A 17,420-nucleotide genomic window follows, 5' to 3' on the forward strand; every position below is an offset into this window, starting at 1 on the left:
TATATAAAGAAATATAATACACAATCCTTTAACTATATCATCCAATAGTTGATCATTAATTAATATTATTAAAAATTGTTAGGTATATATATGTATGAATTTTATGTTATCATATTTATTTATATAATAAGTTGTTGTTTTATCATTTATTTTTTATATCGTATAACATTAAATTTATACTTAAATTTAATGGGCCTCTCACATAAAATTCGAGGTCAAATACTACAGCGTACCTCTTTGAAGAATTATACTTTTAATAATTAACGCAAATCATATTTTAAATATCAAGTGAATATACATATTATATACTTATAAAAGTATTTATTTATTAAATGCAGAATGCATTTAAAGATGCATTCTTTAAATTAATTCGTAAAATACGATTAAAGATGCTTTTTAAAATTCATTTATAAAATGCGTTTCCAAATTATTTCAAGGTAACTTACAGTGCATCAATGATACATAATACTTGTGTACTATCTCATTAGGTGCTGCAAACCCTTTTTTTGAGATAATTGAGTAATAAAAACAAAAATCACATCATTTAATATGATTCCCATGATAAATGCAACAATAAAATACCTTGTATACATTTATATTAAAAAGAAAAAATTGAGTTATAAATTCTACATAGCTATTTTACTGTTTCGCGTTTTTTTTTAATGAAGTTTATTATTAAGGATCAATAATTGATCGTTAACTTGAAAATTATTCTTAAGTTATAGTAATTTTTTTGTTAATAACATAAGTATATATTTTAATTATTTAATAAAATCTATACTGATATAGCTTGTAAATTAATACACAAGAATAAAATAAATATCATAAAATATGGTAGTAATTAATGAATGATGCTCGGAGGTAATACACAACCACTAAAGGAAAGTTAATTTCCGAATAACTCGATCAAACATTATCAAGATAAGGGTTACATTATGGTTAAAATTTTAGCTAATAATTGTTTGTTCTAATTTAGACCCAATTAATAAATAATAAAATTTATGGGCTTGTATATTGATGTCAACATGAGTTGAAGTCTTTATAAATCGCATTCATATGTACATTGTATATTAATAATTTATTTATAGGGAATTTTTACCACGTGCATTGTTTGAACACGTGCAGAAGAAAGTAATGATTATGTTTTAAGTATTACGTTGTCTAAAAAAAAAAGTACAAAATGTTAAAATATTGTTATATTCACTATTATAAATTAACTTCCAATTTCCAATTAATATGTTAAATAAATTGAAACATAATAGTATATTATGATTACTCAGTAATATTAATTAAAACTCGTAATTTGTGTAACAACTATTTTATCGGTACTGAACTTTATATAATAAGACGAATAGCATGTTATTGTAGCATCCTTGCACCTCGTAATAAATCATTTTTTGGAAATTTACCTTAAGTTTTTTGTGCAAATTATTCATGTATTTATATGTTTACTACTTTTCCAAACAGTGGCGTATTTAGGGGTAGACCGTGGCCTAGGGAGGCATTTTTTTGAATTAAGAACTGAAATCTTATTAAATTTATTATTTATTTATATGTAACATAATTTAATAAATTACATTTAATTATTATATTAATTAATCTTAAAATGAACAAATAAAATAAAATTATATAAAATATATGTAACACTCTATTTTCGAAAATTTAAGTATTGTTCTTTTAAAGTGTATTAATAATTTTTAATTTAACATGTATGCAATTGTAAATACATTTTTTTTAGAGTTCGTGTAATTAAATTATTTGTACAGTTTTGGCAAATTACTTAAAATAAATTCACATCGAATAAATTAAATTAGCAAATTATAAATGTATGTGTTACTAATAAATTATTGTTCTTAAAAAGTAATATATTAATTAAAAATAAATATTTTATTATTAAAAATCAAGTTGTATAAATTTAATTTTCAAAATATTTATTTATGTTATTACAATAAATTGCAAAGAATCGTGGAGCACAAATGTTCATCGAACAACACCTAGAAGGCCGTATACCTAATTGAACAATAGAATCCGTTTGACGAACGGGCGATTCGAAATAAGGCCCCTTGATTTGTCTGGATATACTTTATGCTACACATTTGGTCCGACAAGTATGTCAAATGAACTTATCGTGGAACGAACCGTTGCGTAGCGTTATTTTTGATAAATGGCGCACAGTTAGAGTACAAGAAGTTCTTCCAGGAGCGGATGGGGTAGTTCGTGTCGTACTTCTTCGTGCGCAAATGTAACTTTAATGCGGCCTGTCGTTAAAATAGTCAAGTTACCCACTTTGTAATTATCGTTCTATATATGAATATATCATATCGCTAAGTGTATTTATTTATTTTAGTATATTTATACGTTATGTTTATGCATTGCATCATGTCGGTTTGGAAAAAAAAGTGGGGAAATCACGGGGGAGAGACAATATATATTTTGTATTTCATTTTTATAACAATAAAAGATGTGATCGGTGGTTTCCTACACTTGAAAAAAAAAATTATGTTCTATCTTAAAATAAAGATTTGTTTACGTTTTTATGTATTTATGTGTTATTTGTCTAATATGACCAACATTTATTTGGTGGTTATTAATTGACATGTACATTTATCTTTATACCATTGTTTTGTAAATATGTTATTATTACTGATTGTTTTGCTGTACTGATTTTTTATATTTTATATTGTTATTTGTTATGAGTTATCCACCCATGCCATCAACTTGTGTCGTGCTCTGTACCATTTCTTAGCTTAAATCGTATGACGTGGTCATCTTCCGAGGGGGGGATGTTAAAAAATTACGTGTGTAGCCTGGTCAAGCTCCATGTAGCTCATAATCACCCACCCCCTCTATCGTCTCTTGGCCTACGACAGTCATATTCGTCGTGTCCGGCACTACCGTCACCTAAGTCAGTACGTACNTTCGGCCTTTCCGCATCGTCAATCAGTGCCTAATCTCGTGTCTGTTCATCTCAACTTGTGTTTTTCTTTTCGTCTTTTAGTAATTGTGTACATTATTTAAAATAATTTAAAGTGTATATATATATATATATATATATAACATACATGTATCATTGTTTAATAAACGGCACCGCATAAGATAAATAACTATAATCGTGTCGACTACATCATTTATCTTAAACGACGTTTAAGTTCTATCAACTGGCTCCCCGGCAAGGATACAAACCGGATTAACTTTGACTAAGGTAAGAAAACCATTTGCTGACTTGTCTGTAATTTATTTTACTTTTTATATAAGAGACAGCTAGGTTTACTTAGCCGCCCTGTACTTCGAGTTATTTCAGTCACAGTCCGCTGGTGACAGCAGCGNGAATTGGTTGTAGTATATCGTCTCATTGTGTGTAAAATTATTTTATTGTTCAATGTCATTACATTGGCATTTTGGCGACGACCGATTAAATTTAAATATCAATTTATGCATGTGAAAAATCTATTATTTAAAAACATACTAATTATATGTTGAGTAATCACATTCCCCCTTTAAATAACTTGTTATTGTAACTATTAGGCATACGGGCCAACCGCATTGGTATGACTCTGCTGGCGAAAAATTACTTTAAAAAGAAATATAAATCGTATAATTGCAAAATGACGTATATATAATTTTAGTTTTAAGCGAAGCTGAGAAGTTATTAATTTTACCATGATGTGTTTTTTTTATTTTGTCTATTGCCACATTAAATAACTATAACTTATTGAAAAATGTATGGATCAATACACTTTTTTTTTATAAACATTTTATGTTTACTTCTTTCATTTGACATACTTTTTTTTAAAATTGGACCATTTTCCATTATACAGGAGGGGATTAAAACTTGAAACATACGTAAATAGTAGAACTTTTTAAACTTAACTTTTGAAAATGTTCCGGAAATACTGCGTTCTTTAAACATATATCAAATTAAAGGTTATATCATGTACTATAAAATAACAAATAAAATTTTTTCCCATTAACTTATTTTCTATCAGAAAATGGCCGTCAAATTTAACGAAAAATGTAATTTTTATGAAAGAATCACTGTTTTACATGAAATATTCAAAAATTTAAAACTACCATAATTTTTTCAAAAATTAACTGTCGTAACACAGTAAAAAGTAAAAATGGGTAAATGTGTGAAAGTGCAACTATGTGTACGAAAATGAATATGAGGAGGTGGTGCCTGCTGTCTAGGTATTCACGTGCGTGTTGTCGTACAGCAGTCACCGTGCTCGGCTGACACTCCGGGTTAGCTGTGGGTGTCGAAAGGCTGTTGTTATAGGAAGGGAGAATAAGAGTAACACCTAGGTATGAGGTGCAGACGAAGTGCAAGACACAAATACTAGGTGTACCAGGTGAGGAAAGATAACAGAGTACGAGGTGCAGACGAAGTGCAAGACACAAGTACTCTGAAATGTCGAGGAAAAGAGTATATAGGTTAGAAAAGGAATAAACAAAGACTTTACTTTAAACAGTAAGCCGGACAGCGACAACCGAGTACTGAGACTGATGAATGACACAAGGCACTGGAGTCGACTGACCACGATGGTCAGGTCTATTGGGTTTTTATAATAATTACACTTATTGCCGATTTGGCAATAAATATTATTTGTTAATTCATCAGTCTCAGGCAGCGGATGTGCTGTCTGTATTTTATTAAAATAATTCTCACGATTATGAAAACGTGACACCATCACATAACAAATTAAAATAATTATTTTTATATCGAAACCTTAGATATATTTCTTTCATTTGATATAATTGTTTTGGAAATTCGACTCTAAACCTGCCCACAGAGGTAATTCAAAAAAGCAATTTTTGCACACAAATTAGACTTTTTTAATATAATTTTTGAAAATGTTCCGGAAATATTGACACTTTTATTTTATTTTAAATTAAAGCTTATTTCATATACTTTACAATGAAAAAAAAAATCGAAATATAGAATTTCTATGTTTTGTATTTGATTTTATTTTAAAATATCTTCATAAACTGACTTTCATGAATATTATATAATTTAATTGACATAGAATAAAATTCTTAAGACATAATAAGTTAAATTTATTTAAATTTTTACTTTATTAAAGTCGAAAAACTAACTTTAAATTTTNCTTATTTAAATTTTTTACTTTATTAAAGTCGAAAAACTAACTTTAAATTTTAAATCAGCATAAATTGATAGTTTTATCAAATCTCAAAAGTGACGAACAGTTGCTGAACCGGTAACTCTTTTGTTTCTCAATCTTAGTGTACGTGGTTCGAATCTGCCTGCGGCAATTATTATTTTGCATTTTTTTTTTGTTAGAAAAAAATTTTGCAATCATTTGATTTTTATCTCGTTTAGATTCAATAACTTCAATAAATATCAAGGTTCCCACCACTGTAATCTGCCCACGTAAGGAGAAATTTCTTATTCATGTTAATGTTATTTTAGTATGTGTTTTTTTTTTGTGGCTATGATTTCCCAACTCTCACTTAATCTACTTTCTTCAACGATACATCAAATTATTACAATTCGTATTTAGTTGAAGTTATTACTCTTAAAAATCGAAAAAATATTCCTTATTCAAATAAAAAGTAGCTTAACCAGCTTTTTCCATACAAACAATTAAATTATTAATTTCTAATATTTTTAAAGTATTCATTGTCGAATTAGACTTGATATGATAAAAGTATTCAACTACAAAAGTAAATAATTTTACTTTGTCATTTATTAATTTTTTAATTCTATTTGTGTGTGCTACTACCAGTCTATAATATTTCAAATTTTTTTGTAACATGTTGCTATATAAACCATAAATCTAAAAAAAAATTATTTTTAGTTTCACCTAAATTTAATGATGGATTTTTACAATTATAATTAAATTTTATAATACGCTCAATTGAGTAAATCTTTTTAACACATTTTTTTTTATTGGTTCTATAAGTTAAAGTAAATAATTAAAATTAATTAAGAAATTAATTATTTCCAATGTAGAATTACTTTTAACATATTAAAAATCAATAATAATTAGAAATCAATTCATTATAAAAAGTATATAATATATAATTTTATATTATATTTTTGAATCTGGATATATTTAAGGAAATAGTTGATGTTGCCTTTATAATTATCCACCAATTTCTTAAAATTAAACACTACCTACAGATTTGCATCGAAGTATTTCTTATGATAGTAATTTTAATCACTCTCATATTAAATCTATACTGGACCCAACTATGCCACGTCCCCACTGTGCCGTGACCCCATTGGGCAGGGTTTCTTGTTTTAGTTTGCTTTTTCTTTACAATAGTAGAGAAACAACATACTACTATATTTGTATACTAATTCGTCAAAAAAAGACATTTCAAGATTTCAAGATTTTTAAATTTTAACCATACTTTTTACGTTTAAATGGTAAATTAAATTATAAATGATGTCATTATAAAAATAATTGTTTTTAAGTGTGACAGTAATAATGTTAAATACATTGTATTTTTTATTTTTTTGTAAATAAAAATACTTTACAATAAATAATTATATTTACACTATTTCAGTATAAATTGCTAAACATAATAGATACAATAACTCAACTAAAATTAAAATATTTGAAAAATCATTTTTTAAATCGTTGGCTTCTTAAATAGAAAAATTAATGTCATGCATTTAAAAATTATACTAATCTTCTGTTCAGTATGTTTTTTTACAGTAATAACAGTAAGTATTTATTAATTTATTAATTTATATTTTTATTAAAGATTATATTTAAATATTTCAAGAGCATTGGACTTACTGCGCAAAACATAAACTTCTTTGGAAATTTGTTATTTTATCATGACAATTCCACATTACTATCAAAATCTTTACAAGCAAATAATATACAAAGACCGTACAGTAGTTATAATAGAGAAGGTAATTTATAATTCATATAATTTTTAGAATGGAGAAAATGTGTACTTAACAAAAAGTGATCATTATTATGATATACATGAGAAAATACTTATAATAAATATATACAATATTTTATTATTTCATATGAAAAACTTATCTTTTACATTTCTCTCTCATACATTTATAATAGCATCTTCATCATTAGATGGCTCATTAGATTGGGCTGTTTAATGATTGTATAACTTAATTTATCACTAGCCTATTACTTTAAATCTATTAAAGGATCAAACAATAGAAACAATGTCATTAAAAAACTCGAATTGGTCAGCATTTTTTAGTTTTTTTTTTTTTTACAACCGTTGGTTGGTTAATACCATTGGTATATCTTGGGGAAATTTAAGTGCACTGGTTTCCCGTTGCCTTTTGCACTGGGAACATGGTGCTTTTTCGCTACCGTAGAAGGGCACGCATGGTCACCCATCCGTTCACCTACATCGGTGGGCTTGGCTTAACACTAGAGTTTTGTTAACAACTAGTGTGACCACCGCGCCACACCACGCCCCTTATAAGGTTGATAATACTATTTTTCTATTATATTATAATCTGATTATTCAGTATATAAAAAACAGATCTGTTTCACGCATAATATTAAAGTTAAATAAAACCAACTCGTGGAAAGGTTCACGTCTAGCATCAACCATAAAATATCAGAAAACTTCATGTGGTCAGACACAAATCGAATACAATATAACTACAACAGACAAAAAAGAAATCACCGATGCTTTTGTATCCTCATTTCTATCAAATATGAGCAACAAAAAATTACACTTAATATCTCATAAGTAAAAAGACCACAGTTGAAAATACTTAATCATATTAATATTAATTAAAAGTATTCACACATTGTTTAATGTTTTATAACTATATTTGTTCGATTATTCTTAATATATAATAGAACAAGGAAAAAAACACTTTTCTAGGAAAATTACTTAGCGTGCTCGGATTTTCAAAATTTTTTTTTCAACGAAAGTAATCGGTCACCAGACTCCAGGAAAATTATTGGCGAAGTTGGAAAATGTTTGCCAATCGCCCACGAAATTTTTTCAATTTTTTTTACTTAAAAGTGCCATAACTTTTTCAAAAATGAACATATCAATATAATTCTTTTTTATATAGATGCATAATATTATTACCTTTCATTTGGTATATTTTTTTCATAAATTTAACCCTTAACCTGCCCACAGCGGGGATTTAAAATGACAACTTTTTCAAAAAAAATTAACTTTTTCAACTTGATTTTTGAAAATGTTCCGGAAGGTCTGACACTTTTATATATATCTTAAATTAAAGCTAATGAAATATACTTTATTATGCAAAAAAAAAAAAATTTTGGACTTTATTTTATCTTCATGGTGAAAACAGACATTAAACTTTATAAAAAAAATACGATTTTTGTAAAAAAATTCTTTTTTATATTTTTAACTTTATAATGCTATAACTTTTTGAAAGATGTATGGATCAATATAATTCTTTTTTTCATAGATGCATGATGTCTTTACCTATTATTTGGTATATTTTTTTTATAAATCTGACTTTTTACCTGCTTATAGGGGGGGATTTAAAATGACAATTTTTTCACAAAAAATTTACTTTTTCAACTTAAATTTTGAAAGTGTTCCGGAAAGTCTGACACTTTTATATATATCTTAAATTAAAGCTAATGTAATTTATTTTATTATGCAAAAAAAAAATTTCGGACTTTATTTTATCTTTACGATGAAAATGGCTACCGAATGCTATTATTATGTGAAAATTCTCGATTTTATTTTTTACATTTTTAACTTTATAATGCTATGACATATTAAAAAGTGTATGGATCAACATTATTTTTTATGAGAAATAGTATTTTTCATTCGACATACTTTATCTTAATTAGGATAATAATAATGAACTAGCAGATCATGTAGCTTTTGGAATAATCCACCAATTTTTTAAAATTAAACACTATCTAAAGATTTGCATCGAAGCGTTTTTTTTTGATAGTGATTTTAATCACTGTCAGATATCATTATACTTGATCCATCTATGCCACGTCACCACTGTGCCGTCACCCTCCTATACTGGCTTTTTTTTTAATTATTCTATAATATAAACACAATTATTATAATTAGAATATTAATAATTTTTGTGTATACCAGGAGTGTATTTAAGGGAGACAAGAGCTCCCCTCGAACCAGCACTATCAATATTTTTTTAGTCAACTTCTAATAAATAAGGACCTAATGTCCTTATTTTTGATCATTACTTTAATTTAAGCAAAAATAAATTCTATAACATGTTTGAAAAAGTAAAAAATATTAAATACCCTCCTAAAATAATTTCTGAATACCTCATTTACAAACGTCAACCTTATACTCAATACATTTTACTATATTCTCTTTTTGAATTTTCCTGATTTTAATAATAACATTTTTAATATATTTTTGTTACATTGATTCTAATGTAATATTTTTTCTGCAAAACATTTATCATGACCGGCGTAGCCAGGTACCCTTACTGGAATCAGTGGCCTAATCATGATGACGGCCCGGAGTGGCTTACACACCGAAGGCCTGTAATGCTAGTAGGGCTCCGGGTCTGGGTCGGAGTCCGAGCTAGGCGGAGCCTAGTTCTTAATAATAGATCTTGAAACAATAACTAAAAGGTTCTATCTCTTATAGATATTGTATATACTTTTTTTTTATCATACAGGGTGTTCAGTAAGTCAGGAAACGGGTTTCTATTGTTCTCATTGTCTGTAACAATGAGAACAATAGAAACCCGTTTCCTGACTTACTGAACACTCTGTATATACCCGCGGCAACATAGGCCATTGGGTAACAATAACAATTTAGGTTTTTACAATTTAGGTATTTTACATTTTAGGTATTTTACAATGTAGTTATTCAACAATTTATTACTAGTGTTTAAACATGAATTATTACGATAAATTTAAGGATATTTGTGTATTATATTTTGTTTTGTAATTCAGACATTCTTATGAATTTTAAAGTAGCTTCAATTGCTTTAGTTTCTAGTCCAAGAGACTCTGTTGTGATACCGTTCATCGCTCAAATTTAATATTATTCGCAATGTTTATCATAAAACAAATAATTATCTTAAATTGATATCATAGCATAATCACTAATGTAATTAATACAATGTTTGTACTTGTTCAGTTTAAAATTAATATCTGTATCATAAATGTAAACACTGTAAATTAATCTACAAAGACAATGTATTAAGTAACAGTATCCCTAACAAAGATCGTACCTACGCATTTTCTTATTACGTTTCATAGTTGCCGACATAAGCTCGTCCTCTTTGAAACGTGAGACTATTCAAGTGATTTACCAATCTTTATAAGTTTAATACACATACTAAATTTATTGACTAGTTTGTCAAGAGAATTATTAAATGCGTTCGAAGTGCTTGACCAAAGATCGTACCTACGCATTTTCTTATTACGTTTCATAGTTGCCGACATAAGCTCGTCCTCTTTGAAACGTGAGACTATTCAAATGATTCATCAAAGTTTATAAAATTTGATATACACATTAAATCTCAATATTTATCATAACCCTTTTATTAAATTGTATTGTCATTCTCTAAAACCCTCGGACTCCACGACCCCAATAATATTAAACAAACTGAATTATAGTAACCGAAAGTAAGATGATTAAATTTATTCAAGTGCTCAAAATTCAAATTAATTAATCAACACACCCAATTTTATTTATTATATTATATCACAACCAAAAACTTACTTTTGGCTCACTATAACTCTGAAAGAAGTTTTGGTAATCCAGCCCGTCTTCTGCTTTCCATGAAATTGATACATTTATTGTATATACTGTTACGTTGTTATTTAGATGTTGAGCCGAAATGCTCCTCAGCAGTATTCTAAGGAACCAACGGGGAATAACTGGCTAGGCTATATCTATTTTAGTTACTGAGGTTTCTATTTAATTTATATCCCCTTAGAGGAACTACTAAAGTCTCACTACAATATTATATATATAACACTTTTAGTTAACAACGATATAAATATTTATTGTGTAACGCAATGTTAAATGAGCAATAAAACCTGTTGGACACCTAGAGATGATATTAATCCAACAGGGTACTGACGGAGACACACACGCACACTATACTAGTGGTAGCTAATTTAAGTTGATGTCATAGCCACTATGAGTAATAATCGCGATGATAGTTAAAAATCAAATGGTATTTGAACACTCTTATAATGGCACGGTGGTCGTGAATCCCAAAAGCCAATATAATAAGATATGACAAAAACTTTTTATTTAGAACGCTTTACTATATTTTCAATAATTTTCAAGAAAAAGTATGTAATATGAAATTTTGATCACACAGTACTAACGATATCAATATTTTATAGATACAACAATCATAAAAATCTGGAAGCTTTTGATGTTTTTGTCTAAAATTAATAAGCCTGGTGATGATATCGAGGTAAAATCATATATTTCTTAGCTTATTAGTCTTTTTAAATGAATCATTTAATAAATTATTTTGCATTCTTTAGTTAGAAAAGCTGTATGGAAACGACGTTAATAATATCTTAAATGAATTTTGTCGAATTGGCACAAATATGAATAGTATTAGTAAGGACCAATGCATTCAATTTTTTAATTCATTTGACTTCAAAACTCTTTTTAATAACGTAATTATAAATTCATTTTAAAATATTCGTAATTATTTACATATAAGAAATAATATTTTCTCTTTAATGCATGATGTTTACAGGGTGTGATAAAAGAGGCAATTACCTCCCTTAACTTTTTGATTGGTCCAATTTCACAATTGTTATGTATTAAATAATTTTACAAAATTAAATTTTCTTATTAAAAGATAAAAAGTTTTTCTTTTTATTAGATTGTGTTATGTATGCTAGGATTAAGAGCTTTGTTTTTATAGATTAATGAGATGCAGATTTTGTTTTTATTTATTAAATTTATGGAGACGCTTAATTTTATAAATAATACCTAAAATTACTAAAAAATCTCTGATTTATAATCATTTTCTGCGAGTGCCTTTAAGCGCATATTAAAATAACATTTTTGATAATGCTAATTGTATTTTCTGCCTACCCTATAAAACACTATCCATGTACATACATAATAACATACATTATTTTTTAATAGTATTGGGGTGCTAATACATTATGTGGAGGGAGTTAAGCTTCTATTTATTGCGCCTTTAGTAAAGCCTTCAAAAAAAGGTGGTTTCTTGACTCTGGACATTGGACACTCTCCTTTAATACCAGATTTGTTGAGCTGACAGTGAAACAAGATATTTAAAAAATACTTTGCTCTTTCGTTAAAAATTTCTGTTGACACTTTTTTTAATGTATAAATAATAAAGTTCAGAGTAATTTTGAAAAAATAATTAATAAAATTATAGAAATGTATTTATATGAATTATAATCAAAAAATCAGTGCCCCCTCACAATAATTATTATATATTTTATTTCTTTTTTCTTTATTAACCCAGAAAATCAAAGTCAATTTTTTTGAATTACCAATTTACCAATATGCAAACTTTAACTTTATTGTGAGAAAAATCAAATTAATAGATCACAAAGTTTATTTTATAGAAATTCGTACTCAATCTGTTACAACCAAAAATATTAGAATTTTTTTATTTAAAAATTGTAAGCAATTCTAAATCATTATCAATATACAGAGTGATTTTTTTGTCATAACCCACTCAATTACTTATAGAATAATAATAATAAATATTTTTTTTTTTGGTTAACTTTAGTTACACATTATTCTTGAATTATTAACTATGTAATACTTTTTAAGTTCATCCATTATGCCTAATAAGGGTTTTAACTTTGTTTTTTTTAATGGTAACACATATTTTTAACTTAATAAAATGCTTGAGTTTTTAATTTAATAGTAAATGGCATTTGAATTTTTAATATAACTTTATTAGCTTATTAGATATAAACATATAAAGTTTCATAATTTTGAGTTAATATACATGTATAATACACATGGGATTAAAAATACAGGTAGCTAAATGGTTTTTATGATATGGCTGTCACAGTCACGGATATTTATTATCAATTATGACTATCAATAGACAGACTTTTTATATAGGGTGTTCAGTAAGTCAATTAGTGTATTTATGAACTCACAAGAATTTGCCTTACTACCATTTATAGTGATATCAATGCTGTGTACCTGCTAATATCGATGTCATAAAAAACAAATTAGCTACCTATATTTGTAATCTCTTGTGTATTATACCTGTATATTAACTCAAAAATTTGAAACTTTAAATGTTTATATCTAATAAACAAATAAAGTTATATTAAAATTTCAAATGCTATTTACTATTAAATTAAAAACTCAAACATTTTATTAAATTAAAAATATGTGTTTCCATTTAAAAACAAAGTTGACCCCCTTACAATGCATAAGGGATGAACTTAAAAAGTATTACATAGTTAATAATTCAAGAATAATGTGTAACTAAAGATAACCAAAAAAAAAAAAATTTAATTATTATTATTCTGTAAGTAATTGAGTGGGTTATGATAAAAAAATCACTNTTAATTATTATTATTCTGTAAGTAATTGAGTGGGTTATGATAAAAAATCACTCTGTATATGTTATAAAAGTATACGGTATTTTATAAAATTTTTTTCAAAAATTCAGCTTTTTTAATTAATAAAAAAAACATAATATTGATAGATGGCAAGTTAGTGTCAATAAGTTTGTGAATCTTTTGATTAACATAGATAATTAACTAGCTTATTTAATAAATAATATTCTAATTAAGACTGGTCTATAACACTTGTTAAACCCATATTTCAAATTTTGTTAAAATTTATATTCCGAGATGGGGAAGAAATAATGAAGAAAAAAGTTAAGCGATAAAAATAGAAGAATCCATAATTTTCACAAATTGTTGATTTTTCCTCGTAAATTTTTTGTTAATAGTAATTATATAAATTCCATGTCACATATCAATCTAAAAAAAATACAATTTTTTAGTCCTCATAAAATTTTCTATGTAATGATATAAATTCTAAACTTACAAGTTGAGTTGAAATTGTTTAAAACTTAAAATTTGTACATTATAAACTTTTTTTAAAAATTAACTATAAGGATCTAAAAAATAAGTTAAAAAATAAACATTGAATTGAAATTTTACACAGATTATTATTCAAAATTAATAATCATCTGATAAAAAAATTGTTTAATATGTAAATACTTGGTTTCTAATTAGTAACAATCCCAAAAATTAAGTAATAGAAAAACACTAATTTCAGATTTTAAGTCAAATTGCAAATTTTAGTTTAGTAGAATATATGATCATTAAAAAATATTTTGTTTTAGTGATATAAGTTTACTGTATAATTAAATATAAAAACAAATTTTATACTCTTATTAATTTTAAGATATTTAATTTAAAAAAATTTTTTGAGTTGTCCATTTTTTACAGTAGTATAATTTTGTTAGAATGAAATTTTTTTCCAATATTTAGTAATCATATGTTCAATATGATTAGAATCGTACTCTTTTGACGTATTAGTTATTAAAATTGGTCAAGTTAATAAATTGTACTCCGAGCTTATAAGACTGTATAATATACAACGAAACCACTGTGATCGTCATGAATAAGTAGATTATAAGAACTATTTAAGTTAGTTCAAAAATTCAAAGTCGCTTTTCTAAACTTTGAGGAGGTAAAATAATTAAAATAAGTTTAAATTAGTATTTAATCTAAGATAGATTCATTTAAATTTTATAAAAATTAATGGACTCATTACTATGACAAACATTTGTATAGGTATTATAAAATAAATAAAAAAAATCTTGGTAAAATTAATATATTCTTACCTTTACATCGAAGCTAAAAAAATAATTGAATACAAAAATTGCATGATTAACTACGACGGCCATTTGCAAGTCGGTATACATTTTTTTTTCTACTTATAGTTTGTAACATAAGCTTTAATTTAAAATATTTTGAGGACGTAGTATTTCTGAAACATTTTCAAAACTTAAGTTGAAAAAGTTTATATTGAATACCCTCTGTGAGCAGGTTAAGTGTTAGATATTAAAAGAAATTATTTTAAATGAAAGAGAAACATTCAAGATTTTAATATAAAAAACACCCATCACAGGGGGGGCCACGGCACAGTAGTGACGTAGCACAGTTGGATTAAGTATAATGATATCTGCAGTGATTAAAATCACTATAAAAAAAAAAAACGCTTCGGTGCAAATCTATAGATAGTGTTTAATTTTAAAAAATTGGTGTATTATTCCAAAAGCTACATGATCTGCTAGTTTCTTATTAATATCCTGATTAAGATAAAGTATGTGAAATGAAAAATGGATTATTCAAAAATATTATTTCTCATAAAAAAATTGTGTTGATCCATACATTTTTTAAAAAGTTATAGCATTTTAAAGTAAAAAATGTAAAATATGAAATCGAGAATTTTCACATGAAAATAGCATTCAATAGCCATTTCACCACGAAAACAAGTCCAGAGGTCAATTTTTTTTTTTTTTAAATTAATGTATATTACATGAGTTTTAATTTAAGATATATATAAAAGTGTCAGACCTTCCGGAACATTTTCAAAAGTTAAGTTGAAAAAGTTAATTTTTTGTGAAAAAGTTGATTTTTTGTGAAAAAGTTGTCATTTTAAATCCCCGCTGTGGGCAGGTAAAGGGTTAAATTTATAAAAACAATATACAAAATGATAGGTAATGATATCATAAATCTATAAAAAAAAAAAGTATATTGATTTGTTCATTTTTGAAAAAGTTANTGTGGGCAGGTAAAGGGTTAAATTTATAAACACAATATACAAAATGATAGGTAATGATATCATAAATCTATAAAAAAAAAAAGTATATTGATTTGTTCATTTTTGAAAAAGTTACGGCAGTTTTTAGTAAACAAAATTTTAAAAATTTCAAAAATTAACGAATTTAAATTTGTAATTTTTTTGGATGTTTCCCCCATTTGCGGAGAATGAGGGAAATTTTTTCAATTTTAAAGATTAATGTCTTCGACTAGATATTATTTTTGATCTTTTGACGTGTCGTTGAAAGAATCGGTCCAGTGAGAGCTGAGAATAGTGGAAAGAGATACAAAAAAATAAAATAACAATAACACATCATAGTAAAATTAATATCTTCTCGGCTTTGTATCGAAGCTGACTATAAATGATTATAAATTTTCTTTTGGTTTACATTTTATGAAAATCTAATGAAAAATCTAAATACAGATTTGAATAAGACAATTCGCTAAAATAAACATTCGTTTTTCAATTTAATATTCGAAAATGTTCCGGTAATTCTACCAACTTTTAAACAATTAGATTTTGAAGTGTATCAAAATATTAAAATATGTTGTGTCTAATGATTGTTTTATTATGAGAAATCGGATATTAAAATAAAATAATTTGCAATTTTTTACAAAAATTATTTTTATATTTGAGTGAAATTTTAAACATAGCAATTATACAATTATATATAAATGAGAATATTGTCTATTGTTTATATGTTTGTGAAATTTATCATATGCATCGAAGACTTTTTTATGATATTGATACATCTGACAGATATCATCTATAATGGTCATAACTATTTCACTAGACTTTTATATAATTAAATCGAAGTATTTTATATTTTAGGAAAATCATGAAAATCTCAATGGAGCTGTGAATGATTTTATGACAAGTATTGTAAACGAAAGTAATTATTCAAAAAATTATATAAAAAAATCTATTTTTTTCTTTAAATTGTTACATTTTGTAGATTACACCTTAGTTGATGTATTGTTGGAAGTATTAAAATTAAAGTCATATATTAAAAAAACAATTGTTGGTCATATTCAAAGTATTGATAAACTACAAGATGAATATGACATAATCGTAAAGAATATTCACTAATCTAATAAAATATTATAAAATTATAAAAATTTGTAATCTTTACACCCACTTATTAATTGTATTATTTTTTATTATATTTATTGATATTATTATAACAATAAATTTTCAAATATCACTTTGTTTTTCTATATCTTACATCTTCTCATAAAACCTTCGTATTCGTATCCCGAGAGAAAATTATATTAAATAATTTTATATAAAAAATATATAGTAACTCAATCATCCTCATATTCGCCTCAAACACCATAAATTATTTTGAGTTAAATTGCAAACGGGCTTTTATATTAGTAAATCGGCCTGTAACAACAACGTGGTTTGCCACTTGCATAACGACTAGCTAGAGTAGCAAGGGTCGCCACCACCTAGGCGAGGTGTCACACCTATCAGATATGATTACCGGACCATAGGTGGAATTTAATTTTAAGTTAATTAAAAGTATAATCTAAGTTAATATGTCGTTATATGTATAAATTACTATAATGCCTCGTGGTTTATAGAACACAATTATGACAATCAAAGTTGTATGTGGTTGATATGTAAAACATACCGTAGCCCGTGTCTAG

The 17,420-nt window shown here is 26.0% G+C and overlaps 1 protein-coding gene across 1 annotated transcript; it reads left to right on the forward strand.

Annotated features, from left to right (window-relative positions):
* The first annotated feature begins 6,550 nt into the window (after positions 1-6,550).
* On the forward strand, positions 6,551-16,972 carry LOC126905658 (uncharacterized). Its single transcript, XM_050685594.1, has 6 exons — positions 6,551-6,691; positions 6,754-6,886; positions 11,307-11,380; positions 11,454-11,591; positions 16,600-16,660; positions 16,724-16,972. The coding sequence occupies exons 1-6, from the start codon at positions 6,635-6,637 to the stop codon at positions 16,855-16,857; spliced, it is 597 nt and encodes a 198-aa protein (XP_050541551.1). The 5' UTR covers positions 6,551-6,634; the 3' UTR covers positions 16,858-16,972.
* The last annotated feature ends 448 nt before the right edge of the window (positions 16,973-17,420 follow it).

Source organism: Daktulosphaira vitifoliae, unplaced genomic scaffold (genome assembly GCF_025091365.1).
Source record: "Daktulosphaira vitifoliae isolate Bord-2020 unplaced genomic scaffold, ASM2509136v1 Scaffold_4, whole genome shotgun sequence".
Lineage (NCBI taxonomy): Eukaryota > Metazoa > Arthropoda > Insecta > Hemiptera > Phylloxeridae > Daktulosphaira > Daktulosphaira vitifoliae.